At 47.1% G+C, this 23583-nt stretch overlaps 1 protein-coding gene across 4 annotated transcripts in view; it reads right to left on the minus strand.

Moving 5' to 3' along the window:
* EDD1 (glycine-tRNA ligase) overlaps positions 1-23583 on the minus strand; it is a 199000-nt gene that overhangs the window by 48121 nt on the left and 127296 nt on the right. For all 4 annotated transcript variants that reach the window (XM_086812812.1, XM_086812814.1, XM_086812813.1 and 1 more), the window contains exons 21-25: positions 10924-10986; positions 10124-10219; positions 9942-10028; positions 9772-9846; positions 9599-9657 (exon numbers count right to left, since the gene is read on the minus strand). In XM_086812812.1, the coding sequence (XP_086668938.1) occupies positions 9599-9657; positions 9772-9846; positions 9942-10028; positions 10124-10219; positions 10924-10986 (380 nt within the window). The remainder of the gene's footprint in view (positions 1-9598; positions 9658-9771; positions 9847-9941; positions 10029-10123; positions 10220-10923; positions 10987-23583) is intronic.

Below are 23583 nucleotides of genomic sequence, written 5' to 3' on the forward strand. Positions count from 1 at the left end.
GAGAAACCCACAGTTGCTGACAAAGGAAAGCGTGCAGTTAATCACCATGCTATTGCACATTCTTCGATGATCACCGCTACTGCCACAGCTCAAGCTGCCTCTTCACCGTTACCCAGCGGTCTACTCAGGTTTTGGTTCTTCAAGGTTCTATTTCCAGTCACCCTATTCATGTGCTCATTGATAGTGGGTGTTCTCATAATTTTGTAGGAACCACCTTGACCCAGAGATTGAAGATTCGGACTTCTCAAAGTGCTGTTATTTATGAAGTAGAGCTTGCCGATGGTTCCACATCCTTGTGTAACACCGTTGCCAAACACCTCTCCTTTCGAATTCAGCACTATGGTGACAAATTGGATTTCCAAGTCATAACTTTGACACATTATGATATGATCCTTGGTCAAGAATGGTTGTATCAATATGATCCCCTGATCAGTTTCCGGAACCATTCCATACAATTTGCTCAAAAGGATATGCTTGTGGCACTCAAAGGCATCAGAGACCAACCTTCTACACCAACCCTTTCAGCTCTTCAAGCAAAACGGTGAGTCCGCAAGAGTGGCAGCCAAAGATCCTCCCGGGGACATAGATACGAAGGTGATGTACAAGAAAGCAAACTGTGACATGGAATAGGCGCTCTCCCTGTTCGGCTGCTGCTGGGTCGAAACCATGCTGCCAATGTTTGAAGAAGGCCCGAGCGCCCCTCATGTCAAGGGGACTCATGGCTAGGACCTGGGCCACGCTCTGGGCTGTCTCAAACTCAATCTCGTAATGGCCGCGGCCCAGTAACTGAACGTCCATAATCTTGCCCACATCTGCAAGAAGGCGGGCCTGGAGAAGATCTCGGATCTCCCCTCTGCTGGGGCGGGTGCCAACTATACGGCAGATGGTGGAATGTGCCTGGAGGCGTTCCACCTCTGCGGCGAGGCTCGCTTCCTCTTCTGGCGAAAGAGAAGGCCTGATGGGGGTATCCTCAGGGGCGGGCGAGAGGGCTGCGAAAGAGTCCCTCTGAGGTGGGGCGGGAGGGGCCTCCATCAGAGTCTAAAGCTTAGTCGAGGGCGAAGCGGGACGGGGGGAAGCGCGGAGCGGGGAGGGAAAGACCGAAAGCGAGGGGGGGAGGGGCGGATGACAGAGAGGGGGGAGGCGAGGGGGAGCGGGGAGGGAGCGGGAGCGGAAGGGCGCGAAGGGGGGCGGGGGGGGGCGTGAAGGGGGGGGGGGGGCGGGGAAACGGCGAGGGCAGGCGGGCAGGGGGGCGCGAAGGGGGGGGGGAAGGAGAAGGTGGGCGCGAAAGGGGGGCAGGCGGGCAGACGGGCGCGAAAGGGGGGCAGGCGGGCACGAAAGGGGCAGGTGGGCGCGGGGGGGCAGGCGGGCAGGGGGTGGGACGCGGACGGGGGCGAAAGGGGGGGGCAGACGGGTGCAAAAGGGGGGGCAGGCGGGCGCGAAAGGGGGGGCAGACGGGCGCGAAAGGGGGGCGGGCACGGCAGGGGGGGGGGGGGGGGGACGGGGGCGCGAGCAAGTGGGACGAAGGCACGAGCGGGGGGGGAGGCGAGAGCTTCAGCGAGCGCAGAATAATAGCCAGATTAAGGATAAGATGGTCAGTGTCCAAGAGCAATACCAACGCACAGCCTAATAAGCATCGTCGTCACATTGAATTTCAAGAAGGAGACTTGGTATTATTATATTATTGCCCCTCATCGATACAAGATAGTGAAATCAGTCTTTCCAAAGCTTTGCCCAAGATATTATGGTCCCTTTCGTATTATTAAGAAGAACTTATCTCTCAATTATAAGTTGGAGTTACCGCCTTCTTGGGGTAGAATTCATCCAACTTTCCATATTTCTTGGCTCAAGAAGTTTGTGGACGGTGATTTTCCAGTTTTAGATGTTTTGGATTATGTTCCAGAAATCGAAGATGAACACCTACTCTTAATTCCACAGACAATTCTTGATGTCAGACAGAAAGAAACACGACATAAGCCCACTACATAATTTTTGGTTAAATGGAGAGATCTTGATGATTCCGACTCTACTTGGCAAAGTGATGAAAACTTACACGAATATCCAGAACTTCTTCGGGAATTCTTTCAAAGACAACCATCTCTTCTTAGCCGGAGTCTTATTTTAAGTGGGAGAGAATGTCACGATTGTGACTAACTCTCTTAATCTCTCCTTAATTACTCCTTAATCCCTCATTAACTATAAAGACACCTGTGAAGGGTCACACCCTTACACATAGGTCACTATCAAAGAACATGTCTATTCATTAATAGACACACCCCCAAGTCCAAAGGACATAACCATTGATTCAAGAGCCACACCTCTTCCCAGGGATGTGCCTCTTCATTTGTACCCTTTCGGCCTCTATTTAAGAAAGGCCCCTGTCTCAATGCAATCACTCAGTCTTTTCCTGCAATATTTGTCTTATGTTTATTAATTAAGTCTTAATCATGTTAATAAAGCTATAAAAGCTTTACAATGCATGTCAAAACACACACAAATGCTTTATGCACAGTATTTTGAATTCCATCTCCCAACTTGTTCATCTTGTACAGAACCTGTCTCGGACACCGCCCATACAAGTACAAAGAATGCTTACCAAGGTGTCCACCCTTCCATGAGACTTCATCAACATGCCAAGAACTCTCACCAGGGTATCTACCCTTCCACATGTACTGAACAATGCCAAGAACTCACACCAGGATCTCAATCCTTCCATGGAGACCTTCCACATGTAACAAACCATGCTACAAGCTCACACCATGATCTCAATCCTTCCATGGAGTCCTTCCACATGTACTAAACAGTGCGTGGAACACATGCCAGGGTCTATACCCACCCTTCCATGGTGTTCCTCCACATGTGTATAGTCAGAAATATGACACGGGCCACTGTGCCATCCCGTCATAAATAACAAGACCATGCCGAGAACCCAACTCCAAGAGGTGCCTCCCATATCCAGTGATAGCTCCAAGGTCCTGAGAAGCCCGCTGCAATCCTATGCCATCGTGGTCAAGTGTCTGTAGTTTGATAGGGTTCTCAAAGCTATATAACTAAGACTGCTCACTCTTGGTCCTAGTGTTGAAGTCTCCAATGAGGAGAACTTCGCCTAGTCCCAACAAGGCTAAGATCTCATCAGACAATGATGCATAAGGGGACTCCTTCCTCTCCTTTGCCTGAGTGGTTAGGCTATCCTGACTATCCTGTATAGCATATTGCGAAGTATCTGGTGCAAAGTAGGAAACCGCCACATGTATGTATCTGGTGGGTGTAAGCTATAGCCTAACCCACATGCATCTGGCATCCTCATCCCGCCTGACTATGTTGATCATACCCTGAAGGTGCGATCTAAATAGGACTACTACTACTCCTCACCCCTGTACTTCTATCATGCGCGTATGCCCACGGTAAGTGTCTCCGTATAGAAGATGATATCTCGTCCTATAAATGTCTCCCAAAAGACTCCCACATCTGACCACAGAGTCCCATTACAGTTCCAGGCTGCCATCTTGATGGGTGTAGTCTCATAGACCCAATGCCCCTATTTAGGCATGGGGCGCGTCTCTGTAATAAGACTCTCCCAACTCGGTATACTACCCACTTCCCTTCCTTACGAGGTGCCATGACCTTCTCCATTGATACTTTCCTGTGTGCCACCTGTGTCGAGGTTAGATCCTAATCCAAGTAGATTTTCTCCCCCTTCAAGGCTGCCCTGATATCTAAAAATGCTTGGTGACTTCCCAAGTCTGAGAAACGTCGGGTGGTATCCTTTCCTGCTCTCCATACATCCACAAATGAGGAACCTTGCACCTTTAGTTTCTTGCATAGCTCCTCCAAGGCATCTCTGCCTTAGGTGAGCTACCCTCTGCCACACCTGTGACGCGAATGTGTAAGGCCTTAGTCTGAGGGAGACCTCTCGGTCATACTCATTAGCCCCATGCTTGATATTTTGGAGAGTGGTATACCATCTACTCGGAGCTGATGCTGCTCTCATGTTTCTATGTTCTTAGTATTCCATGATGAGTTTCCATGGACAGTTTTGTATCACCCCAGTGAGAAAGCTATGTTTATGTTTTCTTTCTGTTTTATTTTCCATTCCATGATGAGATATACCAAGGACATTATTGTATCACTTTGGTTTCATAGACCCATTGGGTATTTAGTAGATGCTTAATATATCTATCTTTCTTTCTTTCTTCTTCCTCACTAGATGAGCTCGATATCTCAACAAACATGTGGTTTAGATAGACTTTTGTTTGCGATGGGGCCTTATGGGTTCACGTGTGTTAGCATCTAACCACTAAGACTGTTCAGCTGTTGCGATAGGCCATCCCATTTCCCTGACCTTCGTGGCATTTTGTTCGACCAGGTGGGCACAGTTCCATTGAGAGAGAGAGAGAGAGAGGATCATGTTGTTGCCTTGGGGGCCTGAGCAAGGGCGGGCGGGGAAAGGGGAGAGATAGAAAGGAGGCACAGCTGCGGTAGTGAAGAGAGAAAGAAAGAAAGAAAGAAAGTTATATTAACGTCTACAGAAGACCCCAAGGGCCTATGAGACCAAAAGTAATACAATGGTACCACGGATATATTGGGCCATGGAAAACTGAAAGAAAAAGTAAAATGAAAACATCTGATAGTACATGTGATCGACAGATTGAGATATGTTGTGATCACGTACTGATGATGATACCCGCCTCGGCCAGAACCAATCTAATGGTGGAGTTAATGTCAAGCCTCTGTGATGGGAGCGTGTCATGTCAGCGGAGAACCTCACGAATCTGTCTCTGTATGGTGGAGGGTCCTAATGCTCTGGGTCGGGAACGTCTGGCTCGCAGAATGGATCCAGTACTCTCGCTACGAACTCCTCTGGGGCATGGAGCTGGAGCGTGGGTACAGGTGGTGGGCTCTGATGTCATAGTAGAGGAACTGGTGTGGGCAATGGATTCCGATGTGGATGTGTGTACCACAAAGAAATCTGTGAGGTGTCCTATCGGAGCTGCCTCAACACTACATCCCTGTGTCATCTGAGCTCCATCAAGTACATGCCCAAACACCTCTGATCCTCAAATTGTATCACCCATGTGAGTGGTCCAAATCCCTCTCGGAAGAGGCAGTAGAATATCCCCCGTATCTCATACAGAGAAAGAGGCAGTGAATAAAGAAAGAAAGAAAGAAAGTTGTATTAACGTCTTCAAAAGGCCAAAATGACGTATGAAACCAAAATGTTACATCATGTCCATGGAATACATCCTCATGGTACTAAAAGTAAAACTAAAAGAAAATATCCATAAAAAAACAAACAAAGAGCCTCAAGCTCTCGCATCAGCCAAGGATATCTCGCATACGGCGCTGCAACATAATACCAAATGTAGTAAGGCTTAGCCGGCAGGAGAAAGTCCTGTAGTCATGGGGAATGATGGCTCTAATCCTCCTAAGGTGGCATGAGAGTGGGCGGCGGCCACTATGTTGGGGGCATCTACTAAAGACCCAATGCACCTAGGAGACCAAAGTGATACAATAATGTCTATGGCATATCTCATCATGGAACGGAAAATAAAATAGAAACAAAACAAAGCTATCTCACTGGGGTGATACAAAACTGTCCACGGAATACCACAAACATGAAACATGAGGGGAGCATCAGCCCCCAATAGATGGTATACCAATCCCCAAAATATCAAGCATGGGGCTAAAGAGTATGGCTGAGAGGTGTCCCTCAGCTACGTCACATGGAAAGGTAGCTCGATGGTGGTGGAGCATGTCCTGGATCTAGAGTTGATGATGGGATCGTGGCCAACGTCTGGGGGGTTGGGGGCATCAAGCATGCGGAGGCCCGGTCCAGGGTAACTCCTCTGGAGCGAGGTGGGTCTGGAGCAGCCCGAGGTGGGTTCATAGGATCCTCTGTATGGTCCACCTCCTAGGTTCGGAAGAAGCTCGTGACGGTTGGCTCACGAGGGAGGGGTCGGGGTGGCTGGGGCTGAAGCTCTCTCAAGAATGTGTCCCTTTGTTTGTGGAGCTCAAGCAAGAAGAGCCCTAGGCAACACTCATCCGGACCCACCCCAGGCCTCCGCCTGACCCATCATAGTGGAAGAGAAGAGGAACATTATACACAAGGAAGAAAAAAAGTTATATTAAACGTCTCAAAAGACCATAAGCTCTATGAGGCATAAGGGATTACAAAGATTATGTGTTACATAGAATTGGTAAACAGAAGAAAAAGACCAAATAATGCTGCCTAGCTAAAGCCGCAAGGCAAAACGCCTTGGGGCAGCTGTACATCATGTAGCTGGTGTGTACATGCCATCCTTATCTACATCTCTAAGGTGAGACACATCCACTGCTAGAGGGGGCGGTTCCAATACCACTCAAGTATGTCCCAGACTTGGAGATGCTGTGTCAAGGGTCGGCACCTGGGAGGGCGTAGACGTCGGGCCTGTCAGATCTGGCATGCTCTCTCAATGGTGACCCCTCTCGTTGATGGGTGTTCTGGGTAAGGCACTAGTGGATCTGCCTGAGCTGGGGCTCCTCCTGCTCACGGGTACGACACCTGGTCACCCCGGGGGTTGTCTGAGTAAAAAACTGTGCGAGGACTCTCTGTGATGTGTCCCGTCCTGATCTCTGTGCCTTGAATAGTCTATCTCTATGGCACCGCATCTCCAGAAGAAATAGGCCTACGCAATGCTGATCCTCATATAATCCATCACCCTAGAGAGTGGGCCAAATCCCTCCCTAAATAGGCAATGGTATCGACCCCCCAATCTCATAGTATATTGGGCATCTGTGCAGATATAGTGCTCCTCTGTCTCTACCTCCCCACTGGTACACATCTGACAAATCCTCGGCTCCTCCTGTATGCTCTCATATCTCCCTCTCTCTATACTCAGCAAGTGTCATGAGACTCAGATCTGGCCAATTGCTATCCTTATGGCATGTGACATGTGTCTTTGTAGGTAGTGTGGCTGCTCTATGAATCCATCTGGTGTGACCTTGAGCAAATGCTCAGTGTAGAACCAAGATTTGCTGGGCAGCTCCTAATGGTCTAGCCATGTAAGACCGATGTCTGATTGAGTGAGGTCTGTGCTGATGAGGTGGTTGATCTCCTGGTGCGTGAGGGGCAAGAGGGGGGCGTGAAGGCTGTACTGGAAAGGTCGTAGACCATCAATGCTTAGTGAGGCGAACCATCTCCTGGTGTGAGCATACCATGAACAAATTGCTCCCTGTGTCTCCAATCTCATGGAGGACTCTAGGGCTAATCTGAAGAGGTAGTGTGTATACCCTGTCCCGTGTAAGTATCACACCGTGTGGAAAAGGGCATCCACTACCAAGGGGGTAGCTCCAAACTCTACCCTGATGATCTCATGGGGTACCGATGCTTTGCTCCGGATCATCCTGCACAACATCAAGTCTGTATCCTCTCTAACTTTTTCCACTCTCTTTACCCTAAATCTGGTCCGAAGGCCTGGAGAGATGCAAAACCACACAGATGCGAATGGGGGCCACCATCGCCTTGAAGACACCTGCTCCCTAAACGGGGAGGAATCGGAAGAAGCTGTAGTCAACCAGAAGCCCTAGAACGGGTCGCGGGGGAGGGGAGGGGGTGGAGGTGGAGGTGGAGGTGGGGGTGGGGGTGTTCTCCAGAGGGAGAGCACCCACCGAACAGAGGCCACAATGGTCGCTACCGAATCCGAAAAACGGTGGATCAAGTGATGAACCGAGCTAGCCTGCCACCTCCTCTCCAGGTCGGGCACGGCCAGCAGGAATGCTTTGGAAAGGCGGAATGGGGGGGAGAGGAGGTTCTGATGAAGCCGGGCAGAAGGAGCTGAAGAGGGGACGCCAGAGCAGAAGATTTATTTATTTTATTTTATTTTTGTGGGAAGGGGGGGGGGGTGTTGATGAGGGCTGAGAAGGGAGTGAGAGAGGGGGAGGCAGGAATTATGAGGTCGGGTCCGTCGGAGGCTCTGTGAAGGGTAAGAAGGCCTCGCAGGAATTCAGATGCCTGGTGCAAGATCATGACGAAGAAATGTTCTCCAGAAAGGAGGGGACAGTGGCGGGTTCCTCTATGGTGTGTGTATGTGGGGGGAGGGGGGGCAGGGTGGCTGGTGAAATCAAGATGTGTGATCAGCCCCAATAGGTGGTGATGGGATGATGATTTTTCGGATGTCACACAAGAGCAAGAGACTCCATCAAGTAATCCACAGTGCTCGAGCCGTCACCATGAAAAAAGCAGGTCATGCTTTCTGATGTGGGCCTATAAGTAGCTCATGAATGGCCCCCATGTCCAAAAAATACCAACCATGGGTGATGATAAGCCCAATATCATGTGATGGCAGCTCCAATCCCATTTGATAGGGACATGTAACAGGAAGGTGCCGGTTTGGGTCATGTTCTGTAGCCTTAGAGCATAGCCCTTGACAGCCAAGATTGAGCCCACATAAACCCCCAAGGTACAAACCAAGGCTGAGCAGTGTTGAAAAGCTCATATAAATGGCCAAATGGGGAAAAGGAGGGAGGGAGTGAGGGGGGAGACCATTTCCTTGCCCCTAGGTGTTGAGGCCGACAGATTGACTAGTCTTTTTCCCCTTTTTTTCAATCTGCTATTCTATCTTTTTTTCTTTTTTCTTATTTTAAGGAGGAACGGGCGCTATTGGGGGGGGGGGGGGGGGGGGGTGCGGCCGGGGGTTGTGCTCGCAATGAGCTGATAGCTCAAGTGGTAGAGATGTTTGTCTAAGACCAGGGGGTCCTGAGTTCAAAACCCCACATGGTGCTTCCTCAGTGACATCGCCTATGGGATGGCACCTAAGCGCCGTGAAAAATGGTAACTACAGGAGGATCTTGGGCCTAAGGCAGAGGGGGGATAAAAACAAGGCTCCATTCCCTCCAATGTTCATCATACTTCCCTCAGCCCCCACAGCATCGAAGTAGCATCCCTCCATTCCTCTTCAGGGGGAGGTGAAGAGGAGGGTTAACGTAGATCTGCAGCCAAGGGAAACCACTCTTCACAACCTGAGACTTTAGCAAAGTGACATGTTGAAATTGGCACGCCATGGCTCAGTTCCAATCTGTTTTGGGCACAGCAAGGTAATCTTATCATCTTTCAGCCATTCTCATATCAATAAAGCAAATACTCTGCAAGGGCGGGGCGCCGGGGGTCCTCGCCATCAGGACCCAGTGCCTATTCCACATTTGGATGAATATGTACACAGTAAATGTTTGAAGGTCAAGTGCTGTTTAAGACAATTCAGAGCTACAATAATCATTAAACAGTGCTCACAAACATGGCAAGACATTTGGCTGGATCCTTTCACCAGCCTTCATCCACACTATACAGCCTAAAACCTCAAATGACTTAACAGCAAATTTTGCATTGAATCTACATTTTGAAAGTGGTGTGTAAAATGCTAGCACGACTGTACCTTGGCACATGCTCAACCTTCACACACTTAGCACTAACCTAAGTGAAAAAATACACGCGGTTACACTTGGATGTGATTGTGCTCTCTGTTTACAACGTTCTTTTAGTTGTACCACATGGCATCCATATTCGTGACACATTATTCATTTCAGATGTCACACATTTCCTTGAAAAGTCTCAGATTCAAATTCAGACCTCAGGACAGCTTCATTTCCCTTTTGGACCAAAGCTTGGTCCACATTTCCATTTGCCACCTGCAAAACCAAAGCAAATGCTTGTCATTCCATACCACGACAGAAGTTCACCCCTAGAAAACTTGCTTGCTTTCAACAAGATAGCAGAATCTAAGTGATAGAACGGAGAAGTACTGCAACAAATGCGGGCAGCAACTGCCCCGTCTCTGGATCTTCTATAGGAAAATATCTTTGATGTTTGCGCATCACCTGTATGCACAGTTTCCGGTCACATAGCTCAGCAGTTATGGTAAACACATAGGCAGCATCCTAATTCAAGTTCTGAAGAAGTGTAAAAAGCTCACCATCATCAAAACTTCAGAAGGAAGGTCTAAAAAAGAGGCGTCAAATGACCCCAACAAAGGATTAGGTGCCTCTACTAGATTTGCAACCTGCTTAAAAGAAAAAAGGTAAAAATAAACTCAAAAACTTCACTAAATAAAATTATCTTGCTCCTCCCCTTGGAGCAAAAAGCCTGCATACTTGCCTCATCAAGCAGTCCAGTTATAGCCACATCTGGAAGCCTTCCTCCTAAACTATTGGCCAAAACAGTACACTTTGCCCAAATATCTTTCTTTCGCTCCTGCAAAGAGGTAACATTCACAAAGAATCCAAATCACATGGCAGCAACTGGCAAATCATGCCTCACGAGTTGTACTCACTTTTTCTTGTTTTTAGCCACATTAAAGAGAAAACATGCATTTCCCTTCTATCCTGGGAATTTGACGAACATGAGTTAGTGCAAAAGGTGATGCAATAGCCAACACTATCAAGCTCTCAAGTGCCATGGCTATAGTTCATGGAGCCGAACCAGAAACAGAAATGGCTGACATCAAAAACAGCCTGAAACTAGGAAACAACAGGTCTTTGACATTCATAGGAGCAAATGAAATCAGAAAAGTAAATGTAAAGTATGATTGGAATTAAGAAAACTGATGGAAAACTTAACAGGACAACTTGAAATAGCTGAGATACTGAGGAAAATTGCGTATCTTCAAAAACAGAGACCGAAACTCACAAGAAACAGTGTTTCCATATTTTGGCTAGGAAACCACCATTCTCTGTAGCTATCACTTTGCCACATATGGGCTCCAATTCTATGCACACCACCCCGTTCAATGATTCCTCAAATCCTACCTAGAATTTTTGAAGTGCCTGAACTTTTACTTCCCCTCCACCTTAGTTCATCACTAAACTCTCACACTCTCGGCTCGATAATTAAAGAAATCCCAAGAGACACTCGGAGAAACCTGCCCTTAGAAAACCTCAACAACTGCCAAATTTTACCTGCATAGATAACGTGATACCAGCTTCTTCAATGCAATTCAGATAATCTTCTGCTTTTGAAACCTGCACCAGAAAATATCTTAAAGTGAGAAACACATGCTTCCTTTTTACATTCCCTGATTCGAACTGAAAGTAGCTAAACTATTGCCAAAATGCAAGTCACTTGCAACTTATAAGCTATAAAATACCATCACAAGAGAGCCCCTTGGTCTTCACAACATGAAGCCTCACGTGAATTTTGCATCCAGCAGTATTCCAAGTGATGCCAATCCAGGTGCAAGAGCTGGCTGTAACATCTTTGACCGGGCACAGTCCAGTTTTAACCTCAGGTTGGATGACCTACTGTTAACTGGATGGGCTATCCCACATCAGCTGGGCTTAGGGTTAGGTTTAAAAGCTAGCCTAAAATTAGGGATATGGCTTGGCCTGCTGGCTTACGGGCTGATAGGACCCTAGATGGGAGGCTAGCACTAACAAGGATGAGGTCTAGATAGCCTTGGGTCTGATTAAAAGTACACAAACGACGACAAAAGCTATAGGGCCACATGCTAATAATAACCAAATCTAGGCTATGCAAGGAACAAGGGATGGAGAAAAAGCACCCTTGGTGCATGCTGGACAACGCTCTGAAGTGCAGAAAAGCTATGCTTTTTTCCCTTGTAATGTTCCCATACGCCTGCAAGATAAGCAGGCACTGGTTTGTCGTCCTGGAATTCACCATAAGCAACATATGTATGGCTAGGAACCTCTCAGCAGAGGACCAGCAAGCGTAGATGGGGTCACGTGAGACGGGGACAGCCACAGGGGCAAACAGCAGAGGGAGAAGCAGGGCTGATATGTGCACAAGAAGGCAGTCAATGGGGCAGCCATGGTGCAACGCTAAGGGAGGCAGGTTAGCGCCACAGTTAGGGTGGCCTGGGGTCAGCCCATTGCCAACCCTAGGACCGTCCATGTGGCCTAAATAACCAAGGCAAGGGCGGCCATGAGGGGTCTACCCAAAGCAGCCAGCCCAGCCCAACCAAGACGGGCCAGCAAGGGCACAGCGACAGGGGCGCCAATGCCTGCAGGGCGAGAAGGCCAGCCCATGGGTGGCCAAACCCTAGCATACAGGGTGCCTATGCTAGTGCACGCATAGAGGAAGAGTTGGGCAGCTCACACGAAGGAAGAAGGAGATGACGAGGAAATGACAGCACATATCAACGCAGGGAGAGAAATATGTGGAGTGAGAGAAAGAGGCTTTTTTTTTAAAGCAAGGGGACATATTTTTTAAAAGCTATGGGCCAAGCTTTATTTTTATAAATAAAAGCGAAGGGCAAGCTTTATAAATATTTTGGGACCAGCCTTTTTTCTTTTTTTAGTAAAGCAAGTAAACTTGCTTTCCTCCAACCCTTATAAAAGGGGAGATTTCTAACTCATTGTTCTCCAGACCTTCAAGAACTCTTCAAGGCGCTGGAAACACAATAGGGCTGCAAGTTTTCCGTCTTCAAAGCAAGGTTTTGCCTCATCATTAACCCTTCCGATCTCACCCATAAGCTTTTCTCGCTTCTTTCCAACCTATAACCCGTCACCTTTTTGTCACTGCTTTTCTCCAAGTTAGCAGTGTGCACCAGAAATATATGGAGTTAGTGGGCAGTAATTCCATGTAGACATCCAGCAATAATGACGTGGCGTGGAGTCGGTTGGCAATGATGACTTTGAGCAAGTGAAGCCACACGGATGGCTCGGATTTTGCCCACCAACAACCAGCACCAAGGCTAGAAGATAAACTTAGAGTGCGTAATCCAAAATTCACTAAGGAAGGACAGTGTTGGACCCAAGGTTGATGGGTGCTCCGTGCCTTTGCCAACCCGATGACCGTGGGGTTGTCAAAGTGGTGTCATAAGGCTTTTGCTAAGTGGGATTCAAGTCTGAATTCGCACACACATTGGTGGTTCCAAGAATGGCTCAATAGTCTTGACTCAAAGACGCTAAGTCGTGACACTTACTTTCAAGTCCTTTTTTGCAAACCCCCGATATATGAAATTTACTTTTTGAGGTCTTTGTTGAAACTACTCCACATGAGAGCATACCAAGTTTTGCCATGAACCCTTCATGTTATCCGGATAGCCACTACGTAGTAGGTGGCAACAGGCAGTCTTGTTGGAAATTGACATAACCTAGGACAGGATGCCGAGTTAGGCAATCTTGTGGTGATGGTCATAATCCAAGATGCCTAGGCTAAGGTTTCCGGATGGCTTATAGACAGCCAGTAGAGCTGACTATGGAAGCCAGGGAGAAGGCTTGGGGTGTGAACATGGTGGTATCTATCATCCTTAACTTTGCATGGATTAAAGTGATCCTCTAATTGACCTAAGGTTTGAACTTAGTGTTCAATGAGGAATTCGGTTGCTTCAAGACCGGGTTGTAGGGGGGAAAGTTGGTCATTCCACCTATGATCATTTTTAACAACGGTTTTACGTGGGGTGTGCTCTGGTGGTATGGTACGCCAAATTGTATCCCCATGTAGGATCTCCTAAGGATGCTTCTCCCTTTTTGTTTATGGTGGATAAGGTGCAAAAGGATGTATATGACTGTACAACTGGTGTGTGGCCTTTGGCCTTCCCAAAATGGTAAACAAAAGACCCTATCTAGACTAACTGTGACCTGCCCCTTTGGTGGAGAGAGATGAATATGAAAATGTTTGGGCCTAGCCTTTTATAGACTCGATATGAACAAGTCAACCAGGAAACTATTTTCAGCCAGATCTACAAAATGCTCCTAAATCCTGAAATATACTGGTCAGCCAGCCCTAATGTTGCCCGCTTTTGAGTAACTCTCGTGGTCAGCCGGCTTCCTAATGCTTAGATGGACACAATACTCCTGTGAATGGGCTGGCTGTAGGCTGAGCCATAACGAAGCTTGTGGGCGTGCTTCTTCTTCCTTGCCTTAGTCTGCTAGTCCCCTAATACTACCCTCCTAAGGATGTTGCCTAATGACGGATTAACCATGAGGTTAGCATGTCCTCAGGTGTGCATGTGGCATTCCCTCCTTCAAAACTTGATGATGGGTTGGAAACATGTACTGGATCCAGCCCTGAGCCTACGGAGTAGGAACACTTATGCCAAAGAAATGAACAGACAGCAGAGAGAAAAGAGGGATGAACTGTATTTTCAGTATGTTGATATGGTACAAATAGATACTGCTGTGTGGCCTTTGGCCTTCCCAAGATGGTAAACAAAAGACCCTATCTAGACTGACTATGACCTGCCCCTTCATAGGTGGGGATCAGATGAATATGAATATGTTTGGGCGTAGCCTTGTATAGAGTCCATATGCATGGGTCAGCCAGAATACTGCTGTCAGTCAGTTCTACTTGTCCACAGCTCATCTAAAATGCTCATAAATAATGGTCGGCCAGCCCTGATGATGCCCACTTTTGAGTAACTGCTCTCGGCCAGCTTCTCGATGCTCAGATGGCCACAGTACTACTATGTGTGGGCTGGTTGTAGGCTCAGCCATGGTGATGCTTGTGGACTTGCTGCTTCTTCCCTGCCCGAGTCTGCTTGTCTAATCCTACCCTAAGACTGATGCCTAGTCAAGGATTACCTATGAGATTAACCATGTCCACATGTGTGCACATGACATTCCCTTCTCCTAAACGTGAAGCATGTTTTTTAAGGGTTACAAGCATCCTTCCTCTCCCACTCACCGGGGTCCCAATGCAAATGTCTGAGAGGGCAGCCACCATACAACCAAAGGCTAACACTCTCTATGATCATCCTTGGGAGGGGGGGGTTGGGGGGGGGGGGGGGGGGGGGGGGGTGGGTCAACAAAGACATGCTTCCCTAACCTGCCAACAACTCTGACTAGACGAATCTGGGGGCCCTCAATAAGGTCCTGCACGTCACATCTCTCCAGCTGCCATCCATTCTGTACAGAAAAAAAGACCAGTACATCATCCTCCCTAGGCAAGGGGAGCCCCATAACCTAAAGAGGAACACCTGTCCCAGAAAAAACCCCAAACCAAGAATGATGACGGCCTTCCAAGAAAGATCCAATAATCCAGTGGTTGGGAATGGCTGCATCAATATGTGCCATCCTCTAGCTAGAGCCTCTCAATTGCTGCGTGAAATCCAATCTCTGCACCTCGTTGAGGCTCTGAAGCCTCTTCCAAGCCAGCACTGTGGTGCATAGGGTCTCCCAGCCAACCCAAAGAATATGCATAGCTGTCCCACGAGGCCTACCATGCACATCTAAGATCAAATCATTCCACAAAATGAGATGCCGGTTAACTTCCTCCAGTGAATGCGGGGGGATGTGTACCAAAAAACTCCTCTGGCAGTCCCAGGCCCGTAGGAGGGACCTAACCAGGGGGGATAAAGGGGAGCGGTGAACTGCATTCGAAAAAATAAAGCGTGAGCTGAGAGTCGAGTCACCTCCGCGAACAGGGACACACTTCGTGATCTGCTGCATGAGAAAGTCCTTCCACGGCTCAGTGCCTGGAAGAAAGCCCCTAACAACAAGCTTACAAAGCAAAGCCTTACATTGCACCTCAGGGTCAATTATATTCAATCCCCCTTCCTGCTTAAGCCTGATAATGGTTTCCCAAGCAACTCTGGCCCTGGTGTGTGCATTTCCATCAAGCCCTGACGAAAGAAAGTTCCGAATAAGGCGACAAAGTTGGCCAATGCAGCCCTTATGAAAAATCCAACACGAAGCGATAAACCAAGCCGTGGCTAGCAAAACTTGGTTAACCACCAAAGCTCTAGAGGCCAAGTCGAGCTTCCTCCTACTCCAATGATGAAGTTTGCTTTTAATGCTTAAGAGCACCGGAGAAAACTGTTGTGCAGGGGAGATGTCAACGCCCACCTGACAACCAAGGTATCTGGCAGAGCATCCTCTCTCAATCCAAGTAAAACCAACATTTGTACCCCAATCTGCAAGAGGAGAATCACTGATCCAAAAACCAACTAACTTATGCCAATTGATAGTAGCTCCTGCTGCCAAACAAAAGGCCTCCAAGGCTGTCCGGAAAGCACATAAACAAGCATGTGAAGCCTCAAGGAACAGTGCCATATCATCTGCTAACTTAGAGTCCAAAAACTCTTCCTCCGCACATAAAGGCAGCCTGAGACCCACAACACCAGGGGCAGCTCGAAGAAACCTGCTCATAGCCTCAGCTACAATGAGGTACAGTAAAGGGGCGAAGGGACAGCCCTGCCTCACTGAACGGGAAATCTGAAAACGCTCACCATGCCCCCCACAAGCTAAAACAGTGCTATGAGCCTCCCTGTATAGGCAGGACACCCCCCGTGTGTGCCATAGTGCCCTCCAAAAAATCCCAATCCAACTCTGCATAGTTGTTTCTCGTACCGGTACGAATGGGTTCATACGGTACGATATCGTACAGTACGAGGCTTTTTCTTTTGTTCCCCCCCCCCAAAAAAAAATTCCTTGAAAAAAACAAATTCCAAATGCTTTAAAAAAATATAGAAACCCTGCTTAACGAAGATCCCAAATGCTCGCAATACTTCGCAACTTTCGTGTCCACTCAGTATTCCATATGGGGTTGTTGAGAGACCTAAAAAATCTAGCGAGGTAGACTGGTAGTGTACACTTGATTGGTAGGATGAGAGAATCTTGCTACATCACTTGGAGATCCCTGGTATAGGTAGGCTAGACAGTTAGATTCTCAAGTTATGTACGAGAGAGAAGATTTGGACATGGCCATTTTGATATAGAGAGGAGTCCCTAAACCTATCACCCTAGATGCACTGCTCGTATTTGTGCAAGGACGGTCCCTTAGTCATAAACGCTACACTGGGAGACCTTTGGTATTGCATTACCCATCCAGGTTCTTTTTTGGAGACAATCAGGAGATCCAACTGGGAGAGACACATATCCATGTTCTGGTTCCTCAAGCACTGTAGACTCCTCCCCTCCCAACCTTCCCTCACATTCAAGCTTGAAGCTCCATAGGTTGTAAGTGTAAAAAATAAAAACTGTATTTTATCGTACGGTATCCGAAAATTTCATATCGTACCAAAAATTCCCGTACGGTATCGTATTTTCATACCGTGACAACCATGCCACTCTGTCATAAGCCTTTTCAAAATCAAGCAAAAGAATGGCAAGAGGCTGTGGACTAGACTTTTGCCTACTCAACAGCTTCCCAGAAAGAAAAGATGTTATCAAATATACTCCTTCCTTGGAGGAACCCATTCTATGTATCATGGATAGTCCTTTGGAGGATCGGCTGCAACCTTATACTCAAGGCTTTAGCTAAGATTTTATATGGAAGGTGACGCTTTTTCTCTGGCTTACAGCGCATAGAGGACTGGCTGTGGGGGCTTGGCTAGCTTTTGGCAGACACCCAGCGTCCTGCCCTCGGTGCGGCCATGCACAGGAGTCGCAGCGGCACTGCTTATGGGATTGCCCACAGGCACAGCAGGTCTGGCAGCGCGCTCTCAGGATGGTTTTTGCAGGCTCGCCAGGTGAGATGATGGTGACGTGGGGTGCGGTGGCTTGGGCCACGGACAGCGGCCCGTCCCTTGGATACGAGGACGTCCCTGGCAGTGTGACCATCCAGGTCTCTGACAGGGCGATGGCGGTGGTTCCGACGCCAGACTTCTCTTGGGCAGTCTCCCAGGAGGGGGACGGGCACAGATGGGAGATGATCAGCAGCATGACGGCTTGGCACATATGGAGAGCCCGATGCAGGGAGGCCATAGACCGCCAGGCGATTCCACCGGCGGAGGTCATACAGGCTCTCTGGGTGGACATCATTCACACCTTGAGAGGACACTGGGGGAAACTTCAGGGCGACTCGGATCGCATGAGAGGTCGCCGCAAGGCGTTCCTCCGCACTTGGCAGCCTGGCCCTTTCCTCACCGCGAGGGGCGAGGACGTCACTTGGCACTACAGGCCTCCAGTTTGGCTCTTCTCACCTCCCGCATGTACTACTAGGTAGCCCCCCCCCCAGAGAGCGGCCAGCCACGGGGGTGGAGCTCCGGTGTTCACTGTATATATTATCCCTCCTTGTGAGGTGAGCTTTGTAGCCTTATGGCGTCTTCTCATTAACTAATAGAAGGATCGTTTTTTCCCAAAAAAAAAAAAAACAATAGACAGGATTGTAGTCATACAAGATGTGGGGTCAAAGATCTCATCATAATCTACTAGGCAAAGGAGTAGCTAATTTGCTATCCCACAACGTCTACACCAACCATTTTGGAATATGCTTGGGCACCTAGATGGGTGCCTTTTCCTCATTCACTGCATCATTCAAAAGTGTCTCATCAATAGACTGATCTGTGGGTTGAAATTCGAGCTCATTTTCAACTGGTATGGTTGATTTGCATCACCTTGTATGGCTGTCCGGCATTGTACAACGTAAGAGTACCAAAGGTATCCTGTGAGCATACATTTTGTTGTTTTTACATAAGCATGAGCTCAATTAAGTTCTCAACAAAGACATCTCTACTCACCAAAATCCACCTTGTGGCCGGATGGTAGAGTCTATACCCTTTGCTTTCTGAGCTATATACCACAAAAATACATTGCACCACCTTATTATCCATCTAGTTGTGTTGTCACTCAGGGTCAAGTGCATAAACAAGATAACCAAAAACACGCAAATCAGCCAGAGAGGGCTTCTAGGCATTCCAACCTTTATAAGAGGCAATTGTCTGCAAGGCCTTGGTGGGCATCTCTTTCCCACATAAGTGGCACATATAATTATCTCCAACCAACCAATAAAAGAAAAAGAGGCAAATCATGGCACATATAACTCCCTCTAACCTTTAACAAAAGAGCCAAACTGCTTTGACATATACTCCTCCCCTCGATATGTATGAAGGGTGCCACCTTTACATGCAGACACATTTCCAACCATAGAAACAAAGTGTCTAAAGCATGTGAAAACCTTTGACTTTGCCTTCAATGGATACACCCACATGTGCCACATGTGATACATCCTAGCGCCCCATACCACCATAACATACCCCATATACGTCTAACAATCCATCACTCCTCAGCTTACAAGTCTTACAAAAGATTTCTTAAGGTTGCTAGCAATCTCTTTCGGCATACAAACTGAATCTTCTCAAGAGAATAAATCTATTCAAGAACCCTCTTGATCTGAATATCAGCGAAATCTCATCTGAATCTGGATCTCTGCACAATATATGCGTGCGTGCCAAGATCCTCAGAACTATTCCAACAAAGAAGCTTTACCTAGCATCTAGCAAAGCATAACCACTTCACCCAAACACATCTGACGAAGCAAAGAAGCTTCACACCTAGCAAAGCATAACCGCTTTACCGAAAACATAGACCCAATCATAGTTCCAAATACTACTTCGATCATCTGCAATCCTCGATCTTGTTCTTTCTTCCTTCTTGTAATAGATTTCTCATATCAACTACCGCTTCCCCTCAATCTAGACATCCACCAAATAGGAATATACATGTATCTAGAAACCCTGCATGTAGTGGATCCTCCCATAACACCAGGATACACTCCATACAAGACCCCCTTTAATCATAAGATTAAGTCAAAAGTGATCAATTCCTTCCCAATCCTACCTTGACACAACCAAACTCCCACCTGAAGGACACTCACTTTCACGTTAGACCACCACATCAATCTGCACTATATGATATATCCTCTTACTTCCTCCCATAATTATGGGGCTACCATAAATATAGGACACTCATCTATGACAATCTTGCCCCAAACAGAGATCATGAGGCTATCATAATTGTAAAACACTCATCCATGACAAGGCGAAACTTGGCTCTCATACAAAGTGTTGCAACCCCACGGATCTCCTGAACACAAAACACGAGTGATTAATACAAACCCCCTAAGAGAGGGGTGCAAGCTAGCTCACCACCCAACCGTAGGTTCACATCCACTAGCCAGAGACTAAGGCTCCAATCCAACTAATCATGCCAGTGAACACTTGTATACGGCCGCCGCCGCCTTGTTGAGGGCTTCCGCATGACTATCCATGAGCCATCGAATCCGGACGATAATCCTGGTCCATCGCAAACCAAAGAGTGAATAACTCTCTATGAACAATAATAACCCAACTCTCACTTTAGGGTGTCTATTGCTGCTTAAAATAGTTGTCCAGTCATGAATAGCCAATATACGTGGTATTACTAAACATGAGCCTTAGCTGCTTGTATCAGCCTCCTTCCTCTAATCCTACGGCTCATGTACCCCTGCTAGATTAGACCACTAGGTACGTAACACTCGCAATGGCTCAAACCAAAGGGGGGACAGAAACAATAGATCCATCCTGGCCACGCAATTGAGGATACCATCTCTCCGCTTGGGCCGGCCTGTGATCTCAAAGAAAGCGTCGGTGACCCTATCACCAACTTGTGTCCAAAAGGAAGCTCTAGCATGATATCTGTACTCCACCCTCTTCTTCTCAATGGAGCTCAGCTCTATTTGGGCTGCCGCCATCAAGGCCTCAATCCATGGTCTATTCGAGACACTCTTGTGGAGATGCTGCAAGGAGGCAAGGCTCTGACGGATGCTCCTCTTCTGCTCTCTGAACTCTTATGAATTTTCTCTTTGCCACCTCCTGCAACAAACCCGTGATTGCTCCAAGTCCTGCATTTAGGGCCCCTGCGGCAGCTAAACCAACGTGAAAATCAAGACTCTCCCAAATCTCCTCAATCTTGCTACAAATCTCGAAGTCTTGAATGATGTACTAGGGGATACAAATGCTCACGTGTTTGTCCTGCCTCCATGGGTCCTCCAGGGAAAGGATGATGGGGCAATGCTTTGTGAAAGAAGTGCCTCCAAGAATGCCAACCATGCCGCCTACTCATCAATGTAAAAATGGTCCACTCTAGAGAGGTTAGGGCCTATACCTCTCCTATCTAATCTCAAGAAGCTTAGATTCCTTGGCTACGCCCTAACTTTGGTAAGTGCCATGGATCATGTCCCCGTAGAGCCAAAATCAGCTCCTCCCAAGCCAATAACTCCGTGCTTGAAACAGTGTTCGTGCCTCCTCCGAGTTTATCCTACGTCGCCTCTACTATGTTAGAATCACCACCCATGCACCAAAAATCAGCCTGTGGGAGGGACTCACGGACCATGCTCCAAACAATGGCTCTTCATGCTATGGTGATCCGAACATAGACGTTAACGAAACCCACTCTATCCTCCCTAATCCTAATGACCACCCACTGTGCTCTTCCTATGACTATAGTGCTTGAATCAATCAATGCTGGTAAGAGCCGCTCGCTGACGGAGATGCACACCCCGCTGTAAATCCCAGAGGGGCCAAAGGCATGGGACCACAAGGTGTGGCTTCTGTTGGCTATATATAGAATGTCTCTATATATAGCCCTAGGATCTCCTCTATATATACTCATCTATTGTGTGTATTCCACACACTTTGGGGATTCAATCTTGTGTCTCGTGTGCTATCGCCTCCATCTCCAACATGGTATCAGAGCGTGTGCAATTCATGGCGATCACGGTTCTCTTCTTCTTTCCATACGATAAGCAAGATAAGTCTCAACACGCTTCTCTTTTTCTTTCCATACGGCTATGTGTGTGTTATTGGATGGCACATGAGCGAGAGATGGGTGTAGAGAAATAGAGAACGGGCTCCAGAAACCTTAGCTTCGGTTGTTTTTAATTATTAAGACTTAAAGAAAAGCGCTCTTTGTTTGACGACGACAGGCGTCAGCAGACCTGCTGTGCAGCTCTCCTCACATGGCTGCTTGCGTGCTCTTCTGTGTAGGTGTTGACCTCTCTTCTGTGTAGGTGTTGACCTCCTCTCGGCTGTTTACATCACGTGGTTGCTGTAGGTGTTGACCTCCTACCGACTGTATACAACACGCGGCTGTAGGTGTAGTGGCTTATGCACGATGGCTGGCTGCTGTGCGCCAACTGCAACAGCTGTAGGTGTTGTGGTCGCCTATAGAGATGTGCCGTGCTGGGGGCTAATTAGAACAGTCGTTATGTTGCTTTTGAACGACGCCCACTATATTGTGTGTGAGGGTTCTTCTCCCTCCCGTGCGGAGAGGTAACGGAAGAGAGAGAGAGGGAGAATAGTTAATCTCTGCAACATCTGTAGGTGTTGTGGTCGCCTATAGAGATGTGCCGTGTTGGGGGCTAATTAGAACAGTCGTTATGTTGCTTTTGAACGACGCCCACTATATTGTGTGTGAGGGTTCTTCTCCCTCCCGTGCGGAGAGGTAACGGAAGAGAGAGAGAGGGAGAATAGTTACTCTCCTCCACGCTTGTGAAAGAGAGAAGGTGCTGTTGACGGCAGCGCGCAACTGTTATCTTCCATGCTTTATTTATGATTAATAAATAAATCTTCTTCTCTATTTCAAGCAGTAGCTATGTATGGCTTTAGCTTTTCTTTTGGCAGGCGCACTTTTTGCTAACGTTTTAGTTTTATGCGCAGAAGAAAATAATACTTCTTGGGCACCATTACCTTTGATACCATTGATCTTCAATAGCTTTTCTTTTGGCATTGTTCCCATGGATTAATAATATCTTTACCGTGCTTTCTTGATATATTGGTTGTGTGTGGGCACAGCAGCACCTGCACCTGTTTTCCATTGATGTGTGTAGACACGAGGCCCAAAGATTTTAATAAGCTTTAACCTTATGATTTTAATAAGCTTTAAAGTTGAGAGCCATTCCCACACAGGATTTACACTTTTGTGTTTGTTTACTAATCCTCATCAAGTTTAGATTTTCATGTTCATATGTTCATCTGTCATTTGGATGTTGAAAAACATCATTATTCTGAAAGGCAACTCGATTATTGTTACATTTTCGTGATCACATCATCACGAAACTTCATTATCGTTACATTACCCTAATCACATCTTACACGCAATGTTGCTATCTTCACTTCTTATGGTTTCTTGATCATATATACAATCTGAAAATCTATGCTAACCATGGCCTTGATATTTTGCGAAGGTAGTAGGTGCCAACAAGAGCAGGAGAGTTTGGATTATGGCGAGATAAGTTCTCTATTTTATAGTTTGTTTTACATTAACTATGAGAAATTGTATTGAAATTCATACATGAATCCACTATCAAGCGTCTCTTAGAGAGAGCATAACTACTATTTTACACAAGTTCAGGCTAATTTTACCTTTCTCATCTTGCATTTGGTGTCGAGTTTGATATGGCTATCGTAACCTGCTAATTTTGACATCTTTTAATGAAAGCTAAGGAAGATCTTGTGGAGACATAATCCTTATCTCCATCATACAATGGTAGCATTGGTTTTCCATCACGAAAACTACTATATGGGTAGGTATCCATCAAGTGCGTGGAGGATACTCAAACCTCACTTTTCAGATGAGGAGCTGATAGGTATGATTCTCATATTAAATCCTCAAGAAAAGGTATGTCAATTGTTTCTAGATGAGGAGCTGATAGGTATGATTGTGATGCTTTTAAATGCATCTTGTTTCTTTCATATTGATGGAATGTGCATCCATTGACTTGGCTTACCTTTGTATTAATGCTTTGGTATTGTCTCATGATACTATGGTTTCCTTCCATGATGATGGTTACACGTTTCCTCAAAATGTCCATGATATCCATGATGCCATGGTGTTGTTCCATGATGATGGTTACATGTTTCATCGATGATGGTTGACTATGTTTTCATGGATCGTTGT

The sequence above is a fragment of the Cibotium barometz genome, chromosome 18 (assembly GCF_041138505.1).
Source record: "Cibotium barometz isolate CiBa-2024 chromosome 18, ASM4113850v1, whole genome shotgun sequence".
NCBI classification, from domain to species: domain Eukaryota; kingdom Viridiplantae; phylum Streptophyta; class Polypodiopsida; order Cyatheales; family Cibotiaceae; genus Cibotium; species Cibotium barometz.